General features: G+C 38.0%; 4 protein-coding genes across 4 annotated transcripts; 1 reads left to right on the top strand and 3 right to left on the bottom strand.

The window, feature by feature from the left end:
* Positions 1-939: 939 nt before the first annotated feature.
* LOC306852661 (GTPase IMAP family member 4-like) lies at positions 940-5565 on the bottom strand. Its single transcript, XM_079389668.1, has 2 exons — positions 4554-5565; positions 940-2734 (listed from the first exon to the last, which is right to left on the bottom strand). The coding sequence occupies exons 1-2, from the start codon at positions 4573-4575 to the stop codon at positions 1374-1376; spliced, it is 1383 nt and encodes a 460-aa protein (XP_079245794.1). The 5' UTR covers positions 4576-5565; the 3' UTR covers positions 940-1373.
* On the top strand, positions 4740-6849 carry LOC306852715 (uncharacterized protein). The gene is made up of 2 exons (XM_079389782.1): positions 4740-6021; positions 6362-6849. The coding sequence occupies exons 1-2, from the start codon at positions 5191-5193 to the stop codon at positions 6689-6691; spliced, it is 1161 nt and encodes a 386-aa protein (XP_079245908.1). The 5' UTR covers positions 4740-5190; the 3' UTR covers positions 6692-6849.
* Positions 6850-7846: 997 nt separating this feature from the next.
* On the bottom strand, positions 7847-11043 carry LOC306859097 (uncharacterized protein; the record flags this gene model as incomplete). Its single annotated transcript, XM_079399932.1, has 2 exons — positions 10924-11043; positions 7847-9706 (listed from the first exon to the last, which is right to left on the bottom strand). Exons 1-2 carry the CDS (start codon positions 11005-11007, stop codon positions 7847-7849), a joined length of 1944 nt encoding a protein of 647 aa, XP_079256058.1. The 5' UTR covers positions 11008-11043.
* A 2089-nt stretch (positions 11044-13132) lies between these two features.
* LOC306859092 (uncharacterized protein) lies at positions 13133-19851 on the bottom strand (the record flags this gene model as incomplete). The annotated part of the gene is made up of 7 exons (XM_079399919.1): positions 13133-14165; positions 14353-14462; positions 14677-14709; positions 14800-14824; positions 14925-15059; positions 15200-15334; positions 19798-19851. The coding sequence occupies 7 exons, from the start codon at positions 19849-19851 to the stop codon at positions 14121-14123; spliced, it is 537 nt and encodes a 178-aa protein (XP_079256045.1). The 3' UTR covers positions 13133-14120.
* Positions 19852-23166: the final 3315 nt, after the last annotated feature.

The following is a 23166-nucleotide window of genomic DNA, read 5'->3' as shown; positions in this document are numbered from 1 at the left end:
CAGGCCGCTCTGAGTGAATGGAGACGGCTAATGAATATTTAATGAGGGGTCAGATGAATATGTAAATATTACAGAAGAGCGTCTTTGTTGTTGAAATTACATCATCATCATCATCATCATCATCATCATCATCTTTATCTTCATCTCCACACGCGGGCCAAGCGTGTCGCTTTATTCGCCACTGCTTTTACCTTCAGATATAATGTTAATTCCTGACAAATTAGTATTGTTAATATGCTATCAAACTTACATTATTATTATTTAAATCATTTGCCAGATTTGGAAAAGTTATGAAACAACTACTTCCTGTTTTAAGTATGCTAATGGAAGCTAATCATAAACCATAATGTCAATTTGATAACATAAGATGCAAACAATAAATGTCCTTCAACAGGACACGAATGTTGACATTTGGAATATAACTTTATTGTTATGTTAGTAATAGATTACCTATTTTATAAGGATTTATACTATAAGTTCCAGGTTGTTTTCTGTGTTAAACCATAATATTAAATGTAGTCCTTTCAGAACTTCTTTATATACTTATGTGTGTCAAGAAATATAAAATTGGTTTATCTTGAAAATACATGAACATTTTTCTAAATCAAAGTGTGTAAAAACAAACATGATTGGCTTAATAAACACTGTTAATGAGGAAAAAAGCAGACGATTCTTGAGTTTTGATGCTTGGGTTTCTGACAGTAAAATTAATAATTTGTATTACATTTATTACTTTATATGTATTGTATTTAATATAAATGTAATTAACTTATACATATAAGTATAACTGTAATATTCTGTAGTAATAATAATGAAAAATGTACTTTGTTTCCTCTGTAGCTAAATAACAAACATAAATCTCGTTATAATGTCACATTAAACATACTAGCAGATGTTTGAGACTGAAGTGCTGTGTCATAAATCAAAACAAGTCAGAGATAATTCATGTGTTTATTTTTGTTCAACAGCTTCAGAAAACAAACACACAGTGTTCAGTGAATCTCACGTGTACTGATCTCCAGAAACCAGTCCCAACTCAATCACACACACGTCAGGATCCATTTAAACACAGCAATACTGAGCAGGTCAGTTTTAAGAGCAATACATGTTTGTTCAATAAACAGCATGTTTAACTATAAACGAACTTTGTATCTGAATGCGACTGCGCGGGTTTCTATTAAAAACTAGTAAAAAATTCCAAACATATCAAATACACCTTATGTTGTATAAATCTGAATGAAAAGCATTAGTCAGTCAGTGCAGTGACGATAAGTGCTGACGTAGGAGGCAATAATCATTGCAGGATTTGAAGTCGGTGTACGCTTAAACTCTTACAGCGCAATCGTAAACGTTAGCACCGCGCTCCGCATCGCTCACTTGTTCCAGTGGATCTCGTAGGAGCTGCGTTCAGTGAAGCTGTTTTCTGAAGCGGACCGAACTTTCTCCTTCACCACTCGGATCACCAGTCCTCCGGCCAGCGCGATTCCCGCCGCCGCTCTTCCGATCTCGCTGACGGCGCTCAGGATGCGCACAGTTGTTCCTACGCCGGTGTTACCCGCGGCAACCACCGCATTTGATGCAACCGTTTCGCCAGCAGTTATTGCTCCTCCCTGTAGCACCGCCCCCAACCCTGCCCCCGCCCCAACAGCTCCACCCACTCCTGCAGCCACGCCCACCACTGCAGCACCGACCACTCCCACCTGCTGCACTGCTTCCAGCGCGGCTTCTCTTGGTCCAGCGGCTTCTGCGCCCGCTAGCGCTCCAACCGATCCTCCCACGACGCCGCCAGTCGCTGCTCCCAGGGCCATTGCGCTCTTTCCGGTCGCCACCGCTATTATTGTGCTTCCCGCCACCGATCCGCCGCCCATCATGGAGGCTCCCGCTGCGGCCGCTAGAGGAGCTGCGGCTCCCAAAACAGCTCCTACCGCCATCCCGGTGGCTCCCGCCGCGACTAGCACTTTCACGCGCTCCAGAACTTTCCCGGAGAGTGCGACTTCGCTTCGGACGCGGCTGAGCGCGGATCTCAGGGCCTGGCGTCTGCTGCGACCACGCCGCCGCTGCTCGTCACGTATTGCGTGATCGGCGTGCAGGAACACGCTGTTGGTGTAATAAGCTCCGCCCAGGCTATCCACCATCGTTAGCAGCGCGCTCACCTGCGCACGGTTCTCCGGCACTCGGTTGTTGAAGACGCAGTAGCGTCCGCTGCAGACGCGTAGAAGGATCTTCAGTCGCTCCGGAGCCGATTCGAGGAAACTCTCGATCCCGCCGTCGTCCAGCTCGTCTCCGTGCGTGAACAGCACCACCGTGTGGCGGAGAGCCTCCTCGCCGAACATGCGCAGCATTTGCGCGACGGCCTGATCTTCGTCCGCTGTGTATCGTCCGAGCGGGATCACCAGCAAGAAGGCGTGCGGACCGGGAGCTGTGAGTGCAACGCATTTCGCGATCTCTGCGTGAACGTGATTCGCATCAAAACGAGTGTCTCCGAATCCTGGCATGTCCACGACGAGGACGCTCTTCATCATACCGCTGGACTCTTCGTCTGTTCGGCCGCATTCGCACACGCAGGTCACCGAACCCGCCCTCAGTGCGGACAGGAAGTGACGTTGTCCTAGGATAGTGTTTCCTGTGGCACTCTTGCCTGAGCCTGTGCGGCCAATCAGAACGAGCCTCAGCTCCGATCTGTCGTGCTCTTCCTCCTCGTCCAATCCGAACGCCTCCTCTCCGCTCGACAGATCTAGAATCAGAACCAGAGCTCACTTCATCATTATCTTTATTTCAACATGCCAAAGAATATAATGGGATCTTACAAACAATTAAAAAAATAAATAAAATTTAAAACACTTCGTTGAAAGTAAAAAAAAAAAAAGTTACGTTTATTGAAGTGTTGCACTTTAAAGGAAATAGAATTTTGAAATACACAATACAACACACACAAAAAAAGTCTCTGAACAGAGAATAAGGATTAAAACAAAAAAAAAAAATAAAATGCTAAATAAAATGTTATAATTTATAAATAAGTGTAAATAAAAAATGATTGTATTTTATTATATTTATATGTTACTAATAAACAGAATCAGACTGACAACATGCCAAAAAATAAAACATACCTCTCTGGATCCTACTTACTTACGTACTAACTAACAAATAAAAATAAATAAAAATAATAAGCTGGAAGAACAGGGTGCTTAAAATTTGAAAAACATTATTAATAATATATGTCAGAAATAATATAATAATATATGTTTTTACAGAAATGTATACTAATATATGGGTCAATGACGTGACGCCTAAATTTTCTGTCCGATTGAACTTTTTTCAGTTAAAAATTGGTTTAAATGCATAAAATGATGCCATATATAAGAAGTACCTCTCCCACATATGTACCAACTTCAATTTTTCAAAAAACATTAGTTATTTGTGATTTTTCTGTTATTCAAAGAGTCAAAACATCATGTGGTGCAACCGTCCGACCATAACGTTTGTTTTGGAAACCTTCTTTGAAATTACCCTAAATTTATTCAGATTAATTTTCTGCACTATTTGGCATGTTTTCCAACGTGTTTTATAATCCTGTATAAAATTGCAAAGCATTTGTATTTATATTTCCATCATAATACTCAAAAAAACTTTGTCTGACATTCTCCATTTTATGAAATATCACGTGGTGCGACCATCAAGAAACTACCATTTTGGTACTTTTATGTTGAAATCCATTCAAAGATAAGACTTTGCATCACATAACAATTTGCCACGGACCCATAGAAGCATCAGGCAGGTTTGTAACTCTTTCAAATTTGGAAAAAAATAACCTTTTTAATGGCTGGTATGTAGTGACCACATTTGGGTATCATGGGGTATGACCTCAAATAAAAAAAAACAAAAAAACAATGAATATTAAGTTATTTCTACAAGCATTTATTTTTATCATAAATTTCATAGTGACCTTTAATGGGAAGCCAGCTTGTTTTGTTTAAGTGGCTGATTCTGTGCTTGTAAATTTTGACTGAATTTGAAAATATCATGTGGAGCGACCACTGAACAGTGTTTTCTATTATAGATATATAATAGATTTTTATGAAGTTTGGGTCATTTCAAGTGGTTTGTGTGTAATCTTTGTACAATATGAGAAAAAATGCAAAAAAGGGAATTTAGAGCATCTAATTTCAGTTCGGTAATTATGCAGTTATTAGTCATTTATGATGTATTTTAAAATTTGCCTTTAAATTATTTGTATGTGTTGTTTTCTGTCTAATAGCTGATAAAACAGAAGATAGCAGACCGCAGATCTCATCAACACAGCAGTATGTAGCGTTTAGCTGATGTTTGGTGAGTTATGTAACGCTTTATCGGTTATAAGAGTAGACTAGCGTTAGTTAGACAGCTGCAGGATGATTTTGTGACAGAATGTTGTTGTTAATAATCATAAGCGCATGTTCTCAAGCTCATAAACAGACTGCTAACAAAGTTTAGCGGTTTAGACGTAAACAACAGCAAGCTGACACACAGAAACACGAACAGCGTTACTACAGAGTGATATAGTGATCTGTACACACCTGGAAAAGGGTTTCCAGACATGATGCTGGAGTCAGATCCACTCTAACGGTGTTTTTGTCGAGTTTTGCTGGTTTTGTTGTTGTTTCGTTCTCTGTTCTAGCTCGCGCCGCCCGGAAGCGGAAGATCAAACATCATCAGAGCGCAGGTCTGGCGCCTACTTCCGGTGAACATCAACACAACACCACACTGATTAAACTATTTACATTCTGATTTACTATTTACATCAACACTGAATCTTACGACGGCGTTTTAGTGCCACCTTAAAAAATAAAAAAAATCTAAGATTACGAGATTAAAGTCGTAATATTTCGAGAATAAAGTCGAAACTACGAGAATAAAGTCGAAACACTACGAGAATAAAGTCGAAACTACGAGAATAAAGTCGAAATGTTACGAGAATAAAGTCGAAATGTTACGAGAATAAAGTCGAAATGTTACGAGAATAAAGTCGAAATGTTACGAGAATAAAGTCGAAACTACGAGAATAAAATCGAAACACTACGAGAATAAAGTCGAAATGTTACGAGAATAAAGTCGTAATATTTCGAGAATAAAGTCGAAACTACGAGAATAAAGTCGAAATTATGAGAATAAACTCGTAATATTTTGAGAAAAATCACAGAATTGCTAGAAACAATGGATGTGGAGGATTTGGTTAAATCCTACTTTAGATTAGGATTTAGCAATAAGGAAGTTCTTTGTCTTTTGGCGCATCAGCACGGAGTTATAATTAGTAAAAGGACACTGCAGCGGGTATGTAGGAAACTTAATTTATTCAGAAGAAAAAATCAGACAGACTTTGAGGAAATTGCCTCTTTTGTGCAGTCTGAAATCGCGACCAGTGGTCGACTCCAAGGATATCGATGGTTACATCTGCGTGCTATTCGAAGAGGATATGTTCTTTCTCAAGAGACTATGAGGATGGTGATCAAAGAAATCGACCCTGAAGGAGTTGAACATCGGCGCGCTCGACGTCTCCGACGTCGCCAGTACTTCAGCCGAGGTCCCAATGCGTTGTGGCATATGGATTCATATGATAAGCTGAAGCCGTACGGCATTGCAATTAATGGTTGCATTGACGGCTTCAGTCGGTTTGTGTTGTGGATGGAAGCGTACAATACAAACAGTGACCCCAAAGTAATTGCAGACTACTACATTTCCACTGTAACCCGCATTGGGGGTTGTCCCGAGCGACTGCGCGCCGACCCAGGAACAGAAAATGGACACGTCAAAGACATGCAGGTTTTCCTGCGCAGAAACCACACGGACAGTTACGCAGGAGAGAAAAGTTTTATGTATGGATGCAGCACGGCAAATCAACGCATAGAGGCATGGTGGGGCATACTGCGTAAACAAAGTGGACAACTTTGGATGGACATCTTTCAGACCCTCAAAGACGATGGGCATTTCTCTGGTGATTTCTTGGACAAAAATCTTATACAGTTCTGCTTCTTGAACCTTGTCCAGGTATGTAACAATTTATTAGGTATTTATTACGATTACGTCTAAAGGCTAATCATACAGTAATATCCACTTTGAACTGAAGTTCAAATACTAGATAAACAACTGGATTTAACTATTATGTGAAGTTCAAAGTGTTGTTTATGCAAGGATGTATTTTGTGCATATAAGTTGTGCAGTAAATAGTTATAGATAAAATGGTGAATCTTAATGACATTTTTAGTGTCAAAATTCATGAACAATATTCATGAATTTTTTGGGGGGGTTATATGTATATGTATGATGGTGATTCTGCAGCTCAGTCTACATCCAGTTTTAATAATGAATGTCTTTATTTGCCATGCAGAATGAGATAGATGAAGTTGTGAGAACTTGGAACACCCACCAAATAAGACCACGACCAGGCCAGGGATTGCCCGCAGTTCGCCCAGTTCTGATGTTCTCTTTGCCAGAAATTCATGGTGCAACAGAAGACAAACTTAAATCTGTTCTTCCTCAAGAAGTGGCTGCTTGCAAAGAGGAGTGCACCCCAAAGGGGCAGTACCCCTGTGACAAGACTGTATTTGAGCTCTGTGTTCTTCTTATGGAAGAAAAAGGATTAATTGTTCCTGTGGACCCATACCATGCAGCTGAACTGTACACTCTGTTAAGAAATGAGATACTAGAGAATATCTAGAAAGAAAAACTTTACATGTTTGTATTTTAATGAAAGCATAATTAAATTTGAACTCAGATCTATATTACATTAGAGACCTATTACAATAGTATGTGTATTACAGTGTTATGCTAATATATTTTATTATTTTAAGCTAAGTGTAATAAATATTTTTAATGAACAGTTGTGGTGTATTCTTATACAAACAAGAAATTACAGTACACCAATAACTAACCATAATCAACGTAATACATGCAAAATATTTAATACATTTTTAAAACATCATGAAAATATCTATGAGCAACAAGCATAACCCTCACAGTGACTGCATAAAGCATTTCAATAACTTGCTAAGAACTCTCTGATGTGCCTTTTGAAGTGGTATTTACCTCAACTATACTTGAACATTTTTATAACATTTAATATGAGCATATGAATCAATATGTAAACAAAACATGGAAACTAAACAATGTATTTTCACAGAGAATATGTAAACCCTCCAACAGTTGTTTTTGCATTACATGCTGTGACACTCCTAAGCTTGATCTCAAATAACTTTTCAAGTATACCATTTCAAGTATAAACCTGGTTTTCTTCAGAATTCTACATTCCATGAGTATAGCAATATAAATCAGTATTTAACCATAACGTAAACACAACATAAAAATGTATTTAAACATTTAACCAGAGAATATATGCAAAACCTCCAGCAGTTCTTGATATCAAATAACTTTTCAAGTATACCGTTTCAAGATACATTTTCAAGTATAAACCTGGTTTTCTTACATTCAGTGAGTATAGATATAAATCAGTATTTAACCATAATGCAAACAACAAAATGTATGCACACAGAGAATGTGCAAAACCTCAGGATCTGTAATGTTCCTATGCTTGACCTTAAATTTGATACAGTTTTTTTTTTTCACAAATTCAATGGGTATAGTCTTTTTAATCAATATGTAAACCTAAGATGTAAACACAACACATACAGTGTATTTCCAGTTATCATATGCAGAGCTTCAGTGTAATACATTTAACGTTGTTATGTTTTTTAAGTATGAACCTGCTATTTCTTCAGAATTCTACATTTACAGACATTGAAGGTATATGTGTGTGTGTGTGTGTGTGTGTGTGTCTGTGTCTGTGTGTGATGTGTGTGTTTAGAAAAATGTCCAGCTACACAATGTCCATGACCCAGATGTTGCTTTCCAGAACACAGTTAAATTCAGCACGGAATTGTGGGAAATTATCATAGGAGTCGGAGAGTTCTAGGACCATTCCACAGGTATGTCCAATTGGCCTTCTAGTGAAATCTGTCTGGAAGGTGAACTCTACATGAATAGCCTCTGTAACCACCAAATCGGAACCGGTACAGAATCTCAAAAATCTGCCGAGTTTGTCTTCGTCAGTTTCCCTGATGTACCTTTTCAAGTGATTGGCAACCTCTGTTTGATTTTCTGACATTTCTGGTGGGAACTTCAACAGCCCAGTCACCTTTTTTTGTGTAGGCTTCAAGTCTTTGTATAGCTGTTGAATTTCTTCACAGCTGAGAGAGATCAGGCCTTTTGTGACCTCCCTCCAGCAGTCAATAACGAACATTGGTTTCTGAATGAGTTCCTTGTGAGCAATTTCATCAATTATTCCTGGTAGAGAGGAAGCAGTGACCCTCCTCCTGCACTCATAAGTGTTCATGATGTCCAGAAGCTCATCCATGTCGACAGAGGAAAAGTCGTTGAGTGCTTGATTGAGAACATCTCGCTCCTGGCAGCTGACAAACTTCATGAAAGCTGCCTTTAGGTCTGTATATACAGCCCCAAAGAGCATCTCCTCAAGCAATGGTGGAGCAAGCTTGATGGGCATGTATTTGCAGTCTTTAAACCCTTTAAGAAGGACTCGCCCCACAGCTTTCCACTTGTCACTGCTGAAGTCATGCCTGAGGAAGGGCACTTTTACAGATGTTCCAACAGTGCAATGTTCATAGAAATCAGACCAGAAGTTACTGTACACATCACGAAGGACGCCTGGCCCACTACCTGCTTCCTCTGAGTTGTTGGGAAGTATACGTCTTACTCTCAAGGACTGGGCGACAATTTCGTGGTCAGAAAATGCCTCAATCATGTCGTTGAAGCTATGTGAGTAGTGTATGGTCAAATTCCTGTTCGGTAAATCATTAGGAACATTTTGTGGTGAGTTACAAGGGTCATGGACCACTGTGTCACTGAGAGAATCATCCTCAATAGGCTGTTGCGGACCAAATGTGATCTCTGGGTCACTGCTGACATTGAGCACCATGCCAGCAAGATGGTCTTGTGAGGAATGTAGGCCAACGTCTTCATCAGAAATAAAAAAAACATCAGGAAGGGTATCCTGAGGCTCATATATCTCTAGTTGCTCATTTTCATTCTGAGAACAGTCATTAACTTTTGTTGAATCTGAATTGGAGATGTCACTAGCCTGGTCAGATTCATCACTAGACTCCTCAGTCAAGCTCATTTTTGAATGAGTTGCTACATAGAAACGCAAAATGGGGAGTTTGACAGTGTTGTAAATCATTCCAACTGAGACATCCTTGGGGAGTGGATTTTGCTTGAAATCCCAAACTTCAAATTCAAAATCAGACTCTTCGCCTTTGGTGGAGTTTCCATTCTGAAAGAATAATGCCTTTCCTTCTTTTAGTATATCATCATATCTTGCCTCAGCATTTATCTGTAGTTTTCTGGTCCCCCCACCTTGCCTTGCTCGAACCTGTTTTATTACACCATTTTCATCATGAAGCCACCCAATTTCAATATTTCGTTTGCATGATTTTGCTTTGCAGTTTGCTTTTTTGTTTGATGTTTGTGGCTCCTCTTCATCCTCATTTGCCGCCTTTCTAATCTTCATTTTTTCTCTCAATTTGTCAAAAAGACCCAGCTTTCGCTTTGCAGATGGGGTCTGACGCCTGCAAAAATGTATCAGGGCAATCCTGTCTCCATATGAGGGAAGGTACTTGGCCAGGTCTGCATCTTCCATAAGCAGGATGACTTCTCTGTCAATCTGTGAAAGAAGAGGGACATGCACGTTAACTTTTGGAACAAGAAAATCAATCATACTGTTTCATAACAGCTAAAAGGACATGTTATTAAAAAGAAGAACCAAATGTAAAATCTGGTCACTCAGATTTGATACAACTGTCAGAACAAATCCGGTCCTGCAGGGCCAATGTTATGCATTGTTTAGCTCCATCCCTAATCAAACACATCTGAAAAATCATCAGGATTGCTTGAAAATGTTAAGTGTGCTAGACTTGCGAAATTTATTAAGAATTATTAAGAACAGCATGCAAAATTTCTTTGTACGCTGTAATGGTTGTGATATGACCGTTGTGATATGACGTCATGCACTGCAGTGTCTTTTTAAAAACTGAAATCCAAAATGTAAAAACAATCTGCACCACTTTCCTGCAGTGCTACAGTTTAGACTTATGTTCTTTAAATTTGGCTACAAGGTCATGCTGTGATGTATCAATCTTCTACTGGTCACACGGTTTCATATGAATTTGCAGGTTAGAGTTCACCAAACTTATGGTTTCCACTCTCTCGGATTTGCATTATGAAATGTAAGTTAATGGAATGAAAAGTGTAGTGTGACTGCCCCTTAATTAGGTATGATGGAGGTAAACTCTGCAGGACAGTGCCCTCCAGGACTGATGCTGCCCATCCCTGCAGTAGGTGCATGTTTAAAGGGATATTAGGTTGTGACAGGGCAGAGAAGTTTAATTAGAAGTTTAGAAGTACTGTTATTGTTTACATGACAGGAGGGACTTTCGCACTGCTTTAGTTCCAGAACTAAAAGTACAGTACTAAAGTACTCGGACGATTTTGCGCAAACTATTTCACAGTACCATTTAAAGGGTTGCATTTGCACCGACAGTGGGTACTAGGAAGTGACAAATAGTTCCTAGAACTGTTTTAGACCCTACTCTGAAGTAGAAGCTAATTTAGTTCCTCCAAACGGAGTTCATGGAACTAAAACCGTTCCTAGTTCCTGCGGTGCGAACATGCCAAAAAGTGGGTAGTTCCACAGTTAGTTCAGGTACTATGAAAAGATTTCTGTGTCTTTTAACAGAAGGATAAAAGAAAATTGAAAAAAAATTGTATTCTTATTATTTGTTATGTGTTCATATTTTATTTTAGTTGAACCATATTTTATTAGTTAGTTGAACCATATTCAATGTGCCTAATAACTTAATCAAATTAACCAAAACACCATACCTTTTGCTGCTTCATTGCTGTAATTTCTTCCTCAGGGATGCCTCGATCTCTTAGGAAATTGAAAATATCACTATTTTCCTCCATTCTTGGGGCTGCAAAGTAGTGCACAGGAGTGTTAAATTTAAATTGGATAACTTTAATATAATTTATAAGACTAGTGGGAAGAAACAGTGATAATGCATCTTTGGACAAAATTAATCGTTATGCCTTCTGCATGTATTTACCCTTTTATTTTTTTAAACCTTCAACAAATCCTGAAAATGATATACAGTACAGTACTGTGCAAAGTGTTTGGAATGTTAGACTTTGCTAAAGGGGGGGATGGATCCTTAAAAAAAACTTTAGCTTTAACATGTTTAATATGTCCAAATATTCATTAGGTGTAATATTCCAGGGACATTTTGTATGAAACAGCTGTCCGATAACAGGTCCACACAGAGATCTGATGTCAGCTTCATTGAGCAAGTCTGGGATTACATTAAGAGACAGAGGACACTAAATCAAACAACTGTTGTAACATATGACACGCACATATGTTAACAGTTCTGCGCTTTGACGCATTATCAGAGGATAGAAAAAAAATCCATGTTTCGTGAACAGAGCTCGCACAAACGTTCACAAATTCAGCTCCGCTAACTTGAGTACTAAATTTCACTGCCAGTGTTTTCCACTGGTTATGATATTTACTGTATATGGTCAGTTAAGATAGTTAAAAAAAACTCGATTGCTAGCATTAAAAATGCAATACTCTCGGTTTTAACTGCAACGTTATTGTATAGCCTATCTATTCAATTCCATCAAACGCATTAACAAATGTGTACTATAGAGTTTTTAATTAAGCTTACCTTTTAAATGACCGCTGGTGTTTGCAAGGCCTTCCGTAGAACTAAGAACTAACTGGCTCAGATGACGTGCTTAAACATAACAAACTACAACATTCACGAAAAAAAAAAAGAAAAAGAAAAAAAAAGACGACTTTATTCTCATAGTGTTTCGACTTTATTCTCGTAACATTTCGACTTTATTCTCGTAGTTTCGACTTTATTCTCGAAATATTACGACTTTATTCTCGTAACATTTCGACTTTATTCTGGTAGTTTCGACTTTATTCTCGTAACATTTCGACTTTATTCTCGTAGTTTCGACTTTATTCTCGAAATATTACGACTTTAATCTCGTAATCTTAGATTTTTTTTATTTTTTAAGGTGGCACTAAAACGCCGTCGTAGAATCTGTTCTACTATCCGGAGATGTTTAATCAGCTCCAGAAGCAAATCTGCAGCAGTTCACAGACCCAGTAATATTCATACACATAAAGTGGAGGTGAAATGCTAAGTAAAGGTACACAAAAATGGCATACCACTTTTTTTTTTTAAGTCACGGTTTGTAGTGGGGAAAATAAATAAAACAAAGCATTAAATAGCTATTACGTTCAGTAATGAATAAAGTAAAATTAGCATTTAGTACAATTATAATAAATATTCTCCCAAATTAATAAAATATGACACATTTCCATTAAGATGCATCATGGAGGTTGAATTGTTGATATTATTGATCTCTGTTTTATTGAAGTCTTTCTGCAGTTGAATCACTGATGGATTCAGGAGTGATTTTAGAGAGTTGTTCTGATTCTTCTGATGTTCGTTCGTGTTTATTTGCTGCTGTAACTAGTAGTAAAGAGGAAGAGAACATCGCTTCACTAAAGAGCAGCAAAAACACTGTTTGAATCTCATTAAACTGACAGAACTTGAACGCTTGAGACAGAGATCAAGATGATAAAGCCGATTGTGATTAAGGTTTGTAAAGCATTTGTGTGATATACATGCATGCCTAATTGAAAATGTTTGGGAAAAAATACCTGTACTGTTAAACCCGTACAGAGCCGAAGATCATTTTTAAATAAAGTCTTCTTGATTTAAGACTGGGGGTCAGTGAAGCGCATGCAGAAAGAGTCTCGAGCTGCCTCCTGAAGGTCATGAGAGTCTCAGCAGATCGTCTGGAGGTCGACAGAGAGGAACAGAGATGGTGAAGGGTCTGGAAATAGACTTCTGCTTCAAAGAAAACAAGACATCGCTTGTTCCGTTTGAACAGATATTAAAGGGGTCCTATTATGCTTTTTCACTTTTTGAATGTTAGTCAGTGTGTAGTGTGTATGTTTGGGCAAAAGATCTACAAAGTTACAAATTTCAAAGTCCACTCCAAAGGGAGATAATTAATTTTTTTTAATCGATTTTCAAGAACTACAACGAACGGCTCTACAAAGTTGTTTTCCTGTATTTGTGATATCACAAAAAATAAATCCCGCCTACAGAAATTTGAATGATTGTGGGGTGGGGAGAACTCTTGGTTGAGCTCTGCACGTTTCAAAATCAAAACCCAGTGCTGGTCTTTTTATATCACTGTATTTCTGATGGAAACCTACTGTCTTCAGAAAATTTTGGATGTAATTTAATCTTGCATATAATGTCTGATAAAGCAGCGTTTGTGAGCGGAGCTCTGATTTGTGTACAGTGTTATCGGGGAAACCTCGCTCTCTCCGCTCCAACAGTCTGTGGGACTATGGTATAAATAACAGTTTCACTGCAATTCATGTTATAATGTTAGAATTAAAGAACAATAAACATAATGCATTTTACAGTTGCACTTATCTGTACATAGTCAATGCAGTTATTTTTAAGCTGTTGTTGACATCCCATCTAAAACGTGATTTAGCCAAAAAAATAACAACAATAACATTAATTAATTAACATTGTGTCAGGCTGGGGAGATTGGTATTGTAATAATGTAAATTATGTGAAACATAATGTGATTTTTGAACCACCAAGCATGAGAGCATGTTCTTGTACATCCTAAAAACAAAAACAAGACTTTGTAAAAGAGCATAATAGGACCCCTTTAAAATGACCCGTGATGTTGATTCAAACCACCAGATGGTGATCATCCTCTGGACACAGAACTGATTCACTGAACTGATTCGCTGAACTGATTCACTGAACTGATTCACTGAACTGATTCGCTGAACTGATTCACTGAACCGATTCCTGGATGATCAGATCTGACCGTCACCAGATCCCTGTGAGAAACACACATTTACACAACAGCTTACAACATCATCCATCTGATTCAGCTCTTAAATGATCATGTGATTCAGTAAATCAGTTCAATTATCAGTTTGATTCACTCACATGTTTTTTGGATCATCCTCCTGCTGACGGATGAACTGGGCTTTCCTCTGAAAACACCTGAAAACAGACGGACACTTGTTATTGCATGTTGCCTGTTTATTCAGAGATATTTGAGATCAAATTAATTAAATAATCAGTTGAAGATGATAAAATGAATGAAATTGTGATTCATGATGACATGAGCTCTTGTGAATAATATATAATGACTCAAGAATCATGTTCGGAGAGATCAGCCTCGACTCACCTGAAGATCCTTTTCCGCAGCAAGAAACAAATCAAAACCAGGAGAACAATGACAACAAGAGCATAAATCCACCACCACTGATCTGTACATGTGAGAGACAATAAATTCAGCTGAATGACTGAAGACATAAACTAATTATAAATATTGAAACACAGAAGCACAGAGGTTTACCTGAGTGCTGGAGATCTGGAGTCACTTTATTCAGAACATATTTAAAAACACATGAAGATCATAAATATGAGTCAATATGAGAGAAAGGACTGAAAGTGTATTGAGTGTGAATCAGATCTGCAGATGATTAGATGTTTATCAGCTGAAACTCACCTGGGTTTGGAGTCGCTGCAGTTTGATTCCTGGCTGAAAAACACATTCACAATCATCTTGATTCACTTGAAGATTCACAGAAGATTCAGTTCAACACAGAGTTTATTAAAGTGTTTCTCTCACCTCTGAAGATGGTGTTCAGTCTGAGCTGTGATGAAGGAAAGATTCATTAGAGCAGCATTAATAGTGTTCATGAAGGATTAAATATGAAAACAGATAAACGTGATGTAGAGAGAGACATCATTTACTCCTGAAGTATGGCAGTGGATCTCATGACGAAGTTCATCCACACAGTGAGACGTGACGAGACGATCAGATGAGACAGAAATAACTGGATCAATCAGTTTCTGAGGATCTGATGGGTCTGCTATCAGACGATCATCCTGAACAAATAAAGCGTTGTTATGAGTTTGATTGTGAATAACGGTGTGGTTTGAGGACAGAAACACTCTCTCTCGCTCTGTGTGTGTGTGTGTGTGTGTGTGTGTGTAACGGTGTGGTTTGAGGACAGAAACACTCTCACCTGTGAGTACCAGAGCGGTTCACAGTCAGACTGCTGGAAGTGACTGAATCTATCAGCAGGAACTCTGAACTCAAACCCGTCTGTGATCTGAATCTCTGAACACGTCACATTCACTCTGCTCTCCATCATCCAGCACTGACAGAGAGAGGGATTACTGTCAAATAACCTGTCAGTTATTGCACAACTGCTTTTTTAAATGCACATCACATTCAAATGATTGAAAAATGTGTTGATGCATGATGCAAAAATCTCCAAGAAATTATTATTGATATGCATTATGGCACTTGATCCACCGATTCAAAAGACCAGCAAATACATACAAAGATGGCCGTTTTTGTGTTCCACAGAAGACAAGAACGTGATGAGGAAATTATAAAAATGTTTAATTTTTTAGGTGAATGATCATGCAAAGGCAAGAAGAACCTCATGCAAACTTTTTCGTGTTTCATTTTTAACCATGAATCCCTCATTTATAAGCTGAACAGTACTTAATCCTTGCATGCGGAAATAAAGTACACAAACACAAACACGTGGTGAAATACTCCATTCATTCAGTAAACAAGCGCTTATCCTCTGATCAGTATCAAGATCTCTCTCGTCAGATATGATCAAACTGTGAGTCTGAGAAAACACTTTTTATAGAGTTACATGACTCCAGCAGAAATATGTGGCAAAAGTAAAATCATTGAGTCCTTCCACCATCTTTACACCGCATGGATCACAAGTCCAAAATAAAGCACAAAACAAACACTACACAAAACATTAATAAACTTTTAACCACTCTTAATATAAAACACTTCACATTAAAGAGGAAACAGCCATGTGGTTTCCCTTCCTCACCCACACACATTAGTTATTATCATGCAGCATCTAAAAAAAATCCCTGATGCTTTCATTCTTGTGAATCCGTGTCACTGTTCTAATGAAAGAAGGCTACGCAGAATCCAGATTTACATTCACAAACAGATTTTATCATCGTGCACCAGTGCGGTGCATCTAGACAAAAGAGGAACTCAAACATTTCAACATCCTTTCCTTCTCTTATAATTGTTTCTAAAGCTGTTAATCAGGCGTAGCTACATATTTAAGAGTAGCATGTAGTTCGTACCTGTAGGAAGAAGCTTGGACGTCCTAACACAGTGTCAGCCTGTTACTACAGCCTTTAACACACCTCTGTGTCTTAGTTCTGGGGTCAGTCTGAAGCACACAGAAACAAGCACAGGATGGGTTTCCAACTAAACCTTGCAGATGTAATGACCGATGCATTAGTTTAACACAGCAGAGATTAGAATTCATTATGCATTAATTAGTTTAATACTGCATTTAGTGTAAAGATCAGAACAAAGCAAAGGCGGGAGCAGCTAAAAATGGCGTCATGGTGTCATGTGGTTGGCATTTCTTATCATTGCATACGTGACTTCCGAAGATGCACGACTCCAAGGTGACTCATTCTGGCGAGTAGATCATGAACCACAAGAAACTTTATCAGACTTTGGGTCTCCTTTAGGAGCTTTTCGAGGCTTTGAGGTACAGTTATAGAATTTGTTGCATGGGTCGTCCAAGGTATTTTAGCTGAAGTGTGCTTTAATTTGACTGTTTGGCCTATTAGTTAAAATTAGGATTGATAGGATTAGAGGATTTTTAACACTATTTGCTTAAAGTTGTGTTTGATGAGAAATTAAAGCAGTATCTGAAGATCATTCGCATTCACTTGTGACACTAAAACAAACTCCGGTAACACTTCACTGTAAGGTTTCATTAGTTAATGATAGAATAAGGAAGAAAAAAATAAGGCAGCTTGATGCAGTAAGACTTTTGAGTTCTCAATAATAGTATATTAGTTTTTCTCAGTAAAGATACTTTGTTCAGCCGATGTATGTATTTGAGACTCAAAACTGAATGTTGTGGTTGCATTTTTTACAGTGTATTAACTATCATCAACAAACAATGAATGATACAAGTATTATACTATTTATTAATCTTTGTTAATGCTAGTTAATGAAAATACAGTTGTTCACTGTTAGTTCATGTTTATTCACAGTGTATTAACTAATGTTAACAAACACAACCTGTGATTTTAATAATGCATCAGTAAATGTTGAAATGAACATGAACTAAGATTAATAAATGCTGCAGAAGGATTGTTCATTCTTAGTTCATGTTAACTAAAGTAGTTAACTAATGTTAACTAATAAACCTTATCGGAAAATGTTACCCAAATTCCTTGTGTTTGCAAACATACTGGCAATAAAGCTCTTTCTGACACCTAACCAGTGGCGTAGCATGTGTTTCATGCAGGGTGTCGCCAACCAGTGTATCACTGGAAAGCATGGCAGCCCAAAACATTAGCACTAGTTTGGAGTCTCTCACACGACGCCACGGAGTGAAAGTGGTGTCTGCGGTGAATGTAGAGGAGTGCATTCTGGCCGCTGGGGATGTCGTTGGCCATGAATGTATTTTAGCGGCATCTAGAATGAATAACGCTATGTTTTGTTTTTGAATTCAGTTGAGACAGCAAACGAAGTTGTGGAAAAAGGAGTGGTAATTGGCAGTTTGTTTACCCCAGTGCTTCCCCTTTGTACCCCTGCGAAGAAAGTCACGTTGTCTAATGTTCCACCGTTCATTACAGACTAAATGTTAAACAAAGAACTGTCACGTTTTGGTAAGATGAAAAAAAAAAAAAAAAAAAAAAAAAAAAAAAAATCGCTCTCTGAAGTAAGTCAGACTTGATTAAACATGTAGTATCTTTCAGGAGATATAACGATCCTGAAAGATAATAGAACTGAGCTTAACCTAAATCTGAAATTGAGAGTTGATGACTTTGATTACACTGTTTTTGTAAGTACTGATGTAATGAAGTGCTTTGGCTGTGGCAAAACGGGGCATTTCGTGTGTGTTTGTCCCAAGTAGGGCTCGCTGCATCCTGCGGTGGACATCCAACCCTGCCCACATCCAAGTGTGACATCATAAGCCACGCCCATACCAATATAGCCACGCCCACATGAAACCGTTACGCCGGAAACCACGCCCCCTATCCTGTACGTCACCTCCCATCACAGTACTGAGGAAACCTGGAAGTGAAGTTATGTTGAAGCAATTTACAGTTTCGGGGATCAAAATAAAATAATGTTGCCTTTCGTTTTACTAATACACATTTTCTTATTTCTTTAAAGGATGTCTAGGCTAAAATGGCACAACTTAAGTCTAATTAAATTAAGAAACATGCTTAAAATTATATATTTATTAACATGTTTTTTTCTTTTCAAGCAGTCTCAGTTCCCCCAGCTTAGAATTCACTGCAATCCCCAAAGCCCCTCTGGACAGATTGGGAAACCTCTTCCTCACTGCCACTGTAACAGACAACAATCTGTTATATTTTAAAGCTGGGAGGTTCACCACATATATTTTACAACCTCTTTATGATCTTTCTGATTTTTTTGTACTTGCTGATACTGATACCTATATTTTCTTAGCATTTGTAATAAAAAAAAAAATACTGGCAACAGAAACAAATAATTAATAATAATGAAAAAAAAAATATGAATCATGTTAGCTGGATTCCCTTCAGTTATTTTTTCACTTAATTATACCTGTTAAAATGTATTCCACTCAGTGTGCTTTGCTTATCAGCTGATGCACATCATCTATACAGGCATGATTTAACATTATTAACATACGTGTTCATGTAATCTCTAATAACGCCATTCTGCTCTCTGTTGGTGTTTCTTTGTCTGGATACAGCACTGTTCAAATGCTGTGTGGTATTGGTGCATCCCTACTCCTATTTATGCATACAAGTGGAAAGCAGTTTGTCAACAGAGTAGCATGTCTGAATTCACAAAATTATGAAAAGAAAGATTATGAATGGTAATGACACTAGTTAGTCCACATTTATTTTTACAGAAAGTCTTCAGTTACCATATATGGCTGCCATGGTTTTGATTTTGGGTCAGAACAGACCAAAACAAACCTCTGCTATATACTGACATCAGCAATCAACTTCATGATCATGATTAATTAAGTCCTAGTTCCATCTAGTGCTCTGTGCACGTGTCAAGCACTAGGACTGTATATCTATATGCATATAGTCACCATATCTCCAACAAAAATGTCTTGTTATGGTCAAGAAAAAAAAAGGCATACAAACTTGATGCAACAGAGGTGAGAAATTAATGGGAAATATCAATTATAGGTGAACTATTCTTTATCTACCAGCAATCATATTCAAATCACTAAGAAGCTAGGAATATGACAAGAACTCAAGAGTTAAACTGTGTCAGAACAGAACAAATTCATAATGTCAGATAACAAAACATGGTCAGGTCAAAGTGTCAAATCTAATTTTTGGTACCAATCTTTTTTTTTATCAGCTTTACTGGTAGTCCACTGTATGAAGAATTTTTGGGAATGATATGTCACAGTTTACTTTATTTTGCTATCCTCACTTACATTAATGAACTATAGTGTCCTGCACCCACTAGTAAAAAATAAATAAATAAAAAATCAAAAATGATATCTGACGTCTAATAATTTTTGGTTTGACTGTGTGTATATATATATATATATATATATATATGTATGTCTGGCAAAACACTCACCTTTTCCTTAGCTTCTGGTTGGCCTCTCACCTCTGCGGCCTCAAGGAGTTTCATAGGTTTACTTTTTATCTTAAGAATGTCTGGCTTGGGTAGCTGTTCTTCAATTTCCTTACGTTTTATTTGTAAAGTCCCCCCCCCCCCCCTTCTGAGGAGGTAGAATAATAAGAAAAGTGTAAATTACCTCACATACTGGTGTTAATAACTAACACATATTTGATTAATCTCTTCAAGTCTACAAGCACTAACATTATAAGGTATAATTAACGAGAATAAAGGAATATTATATTGGACATAATTTAAAAAAGGCACCTATCTTGATGATGGAGGCCTCATAGACCGGCCACCCACCTTTAACGTTAGGCGTCACTCCACCAAACAAACGTCCTTTTCCTCCATATCCACGAAGTATTCATCCTCATCAAAATCTCGAATGTTCCATAGAATGTTCCAAAGTTTTTTTATTTTTATTTAACAGAAATGTTGAGTTTTTAAACTTACATTACAAATCTTAGAGGAGAGACCCCCTCACGATTGTAAAGCGCTTTGGATGTACGGCAATACACAATAAATGCGCTATATAAATGCATCATCATCATCATCATCATCATCATATTTGTAGGATTCTTTAAATATTGTGGCAGGGTGGAAGGATCACGCAACAAGGAGAGCTCAAAATAAATAGCCCGGAGGGTGGATTTATTAATAGAGTGCGGTGTTGGGTGAAAGACAGGTGGCTGAGGTGCAGTGGTGCTCTTCGTGGTGCAGTTCCTTCCTAGGGCGGTGTGTCGGTGCGGTGCGTGTGGCGGGCAGGATCGGTCACTCGCTGGGGTCTGCAAAGGAGAAGAGGATCGCACATTAGTTCTCAGCATTCCAGGAGATGTCTCTCACTCTCTCTCAGCCTCTCACGGCTTCTCTGGCCGCGGGCGAATGAGCCTCAGGTGTGGCCGATCCTGCCGTGATGAGCGAGTGCAGGTGTTCCTCCCCCGTCTCCAGGGCAACGCTGATGAGTCCTCGGGACGCTCGTCACAATATTTACTTTTTTTTTTTTTTTTTTTAATCTTTATTTTTAAAATCACCAAGGCATTGCGCAATGCAATGTGCATGCGCATACTCTGCAGCCTGCATTAACCTACGGATCTTGAAAGAAGACGCTGCTTGGTAAGCATAGATTTTACAGTAAATAACATAAAATATGTATTTTAAATGTTTACCGTTTGTGTTTTATGATTAATCCTCAATGTTTTCTTTTATTTTGTCATCTTAATTTCCTCAGTAGGTCACATATGATTCTATGTGACATGGACAGATGGAAGCGAGCCTGCACAAAAGATTTGTGAACAGAAATGTTGATTTTTTTTTTTAATTATAATGATCGTTTTAACAATTTGTCTGATCATTAACTGTTATCATTAAGTGCTATATTGTATCCCTTATAATGAATTGTCAAAAACTAAAGTGTGCATAGCAGTTTTTGTATTTTGTATACTGTATCACTGACAGTTCATTTCAAAGTCAAGTGACAAAATGATTGTTCAAAAAATATTGGGAGGGAATAATTGAACAACTAAAAGGTTGATTAATGAAATGGCAATGGATTGTAAAGAATTTATGACATAGAGGACGTACCTGTTACGGTATGTGGTTAAGCAGATTAGCGCGCGATCAGGAGTAGAAACCAAGGAGTAACTTTATTTAGCGAAAGCACAACATTACCATTTACCAACATAATTCAACTCAAGATCAGACAAACACAAAGGCAGAACTGAGGACTTATAAAGGGGCTGGAACAAACGAGAAAACAAGATAATTGAATCAAACACAGGTGATGCATAAAACTAATTAACAGAACTAGGTCAGAAACTAAAACAGGAAGAACCAAATAAGGACAAAAAGGAAACTAAACAAACAGTTCTGTTACAGACGTACCCTCATTAATAATAATTTGGTGGTCTCTTCTTTATGGCATCGACTGGCTTGTATCGACCCACCTGCATATTTACTTGGGAAAATCCAATCCATTTTAATACATTTTTTGGGTGGAAAAATGTGTTGGGTACCCCATAATGTATTGTATTTACCAAAGGAAGAAGGAGGGCAAGGACTTTTCGCTTTTTGCTTACGGGTTTATACAGCGATTCCTTACTGGCCCAGAGAACTTAAGCTGGAGGCCAGTATGACTTTAAAGACTGCTGAAGGACTATGCTTGGATAAGTCTTTGTTCTTGTTGCATCCCAAAAAAGTCAACACATCCAGTATGCCGGAGTTTTACAGGAATCTTTTTAAAGTATGGGAGCTCTTTCAGCTGAAAAGAACTGGTTCTGTGTCATCTTTGTTCTGGCTGTTGAAAGAACCCCTGATCTATGAATCATGTTTGGACATTTTGGGTGCTTTGGATATTATACACTTTGCATACATACAAATATTTTTGAATTTTTTTCAATTCTTTGGAACAATTCTGTAGATATGGCCCATATGACATATCTGCACCAAAAACAATGTAAAAGTTGTTTTAAAATGTTAAACAACACTTATAACTTATGCAGTAATTCTTAATTGTTTGTGCTCCAACATCTTATTGTAGATGCTAAATGTGTACCAACATAACTGAAATAAACTACACATGCTTCACAACAGCAAATATTTCTGCTTCTCATCAGCGAACAAATGTTTACTCAGATTTATTTCTGATACATTGCTGTGGCTAAAATGCAACTGAAACTCATGTTAAAGTACCTCATAAAGTTATTAATCACATTCATTAGCAGTGTTACATTTCACATTTATATTTCATACAACACATATAAAGAGAGTTTTTATAAGGAAATTACCTGCGATTCGAGATTTCTTCATGTTTAGGTGTTTCTTTGTACCGACATGAAAGCAGGAAGAGGTCTGCAGGTGGAGTCAGTCACAATGTAATGTTTGTCTGACAAGTGCAGGTAAACGTTCAAGATTCAGTTCCTGAGAAAATGAGACATAATGTGCATAAACAAAGAAAACAGCAGGTGACCTTAAAAACTTTCAACCACAAAAACAGGTGCTGTCTTGCGTAGCTAGATCTTCAGACTGACGGCTGAAGGTCTGGGAACCGCTTTCATTGGCCAAGACCCAGCCAAGAGGTCATGACTGACCGATCACGTTTTGTTTTGTGTCACATCATTTTTAGGGGCGTGGAAATGCGCCACAATAACAGACCGGTGTGTAAAACTCTTGGACATATTTGAAAGATTCTATGCTGCAAGATTGAAATATTTCACATACTTTTGAACATGAGGAGAAGATGCCATGATAGTTTTCCAGTTCTGTTTTCCACCAACTTTATGCCTGGCAAAATAAATATTATTTTTTCAATTTGATCTGGATTCTTCT

This window comes from Barbus barbus, assembly GCF_936440315.1.
Source record: "Barbus barbus genome assembly, chromosome: 3".
Classification (NCBI taxonomy): domain Eukaryota; kingdom Metazoa; phylum Chordata; class Actinopteri; order Cypriniformes; family Cyprinidae; genus Barbus; species Barbus barbus.
Note: the sequence above shows the minus strand (reverse complement) of the source record. Positions and strands in the feature narration are given on the sequence as shown.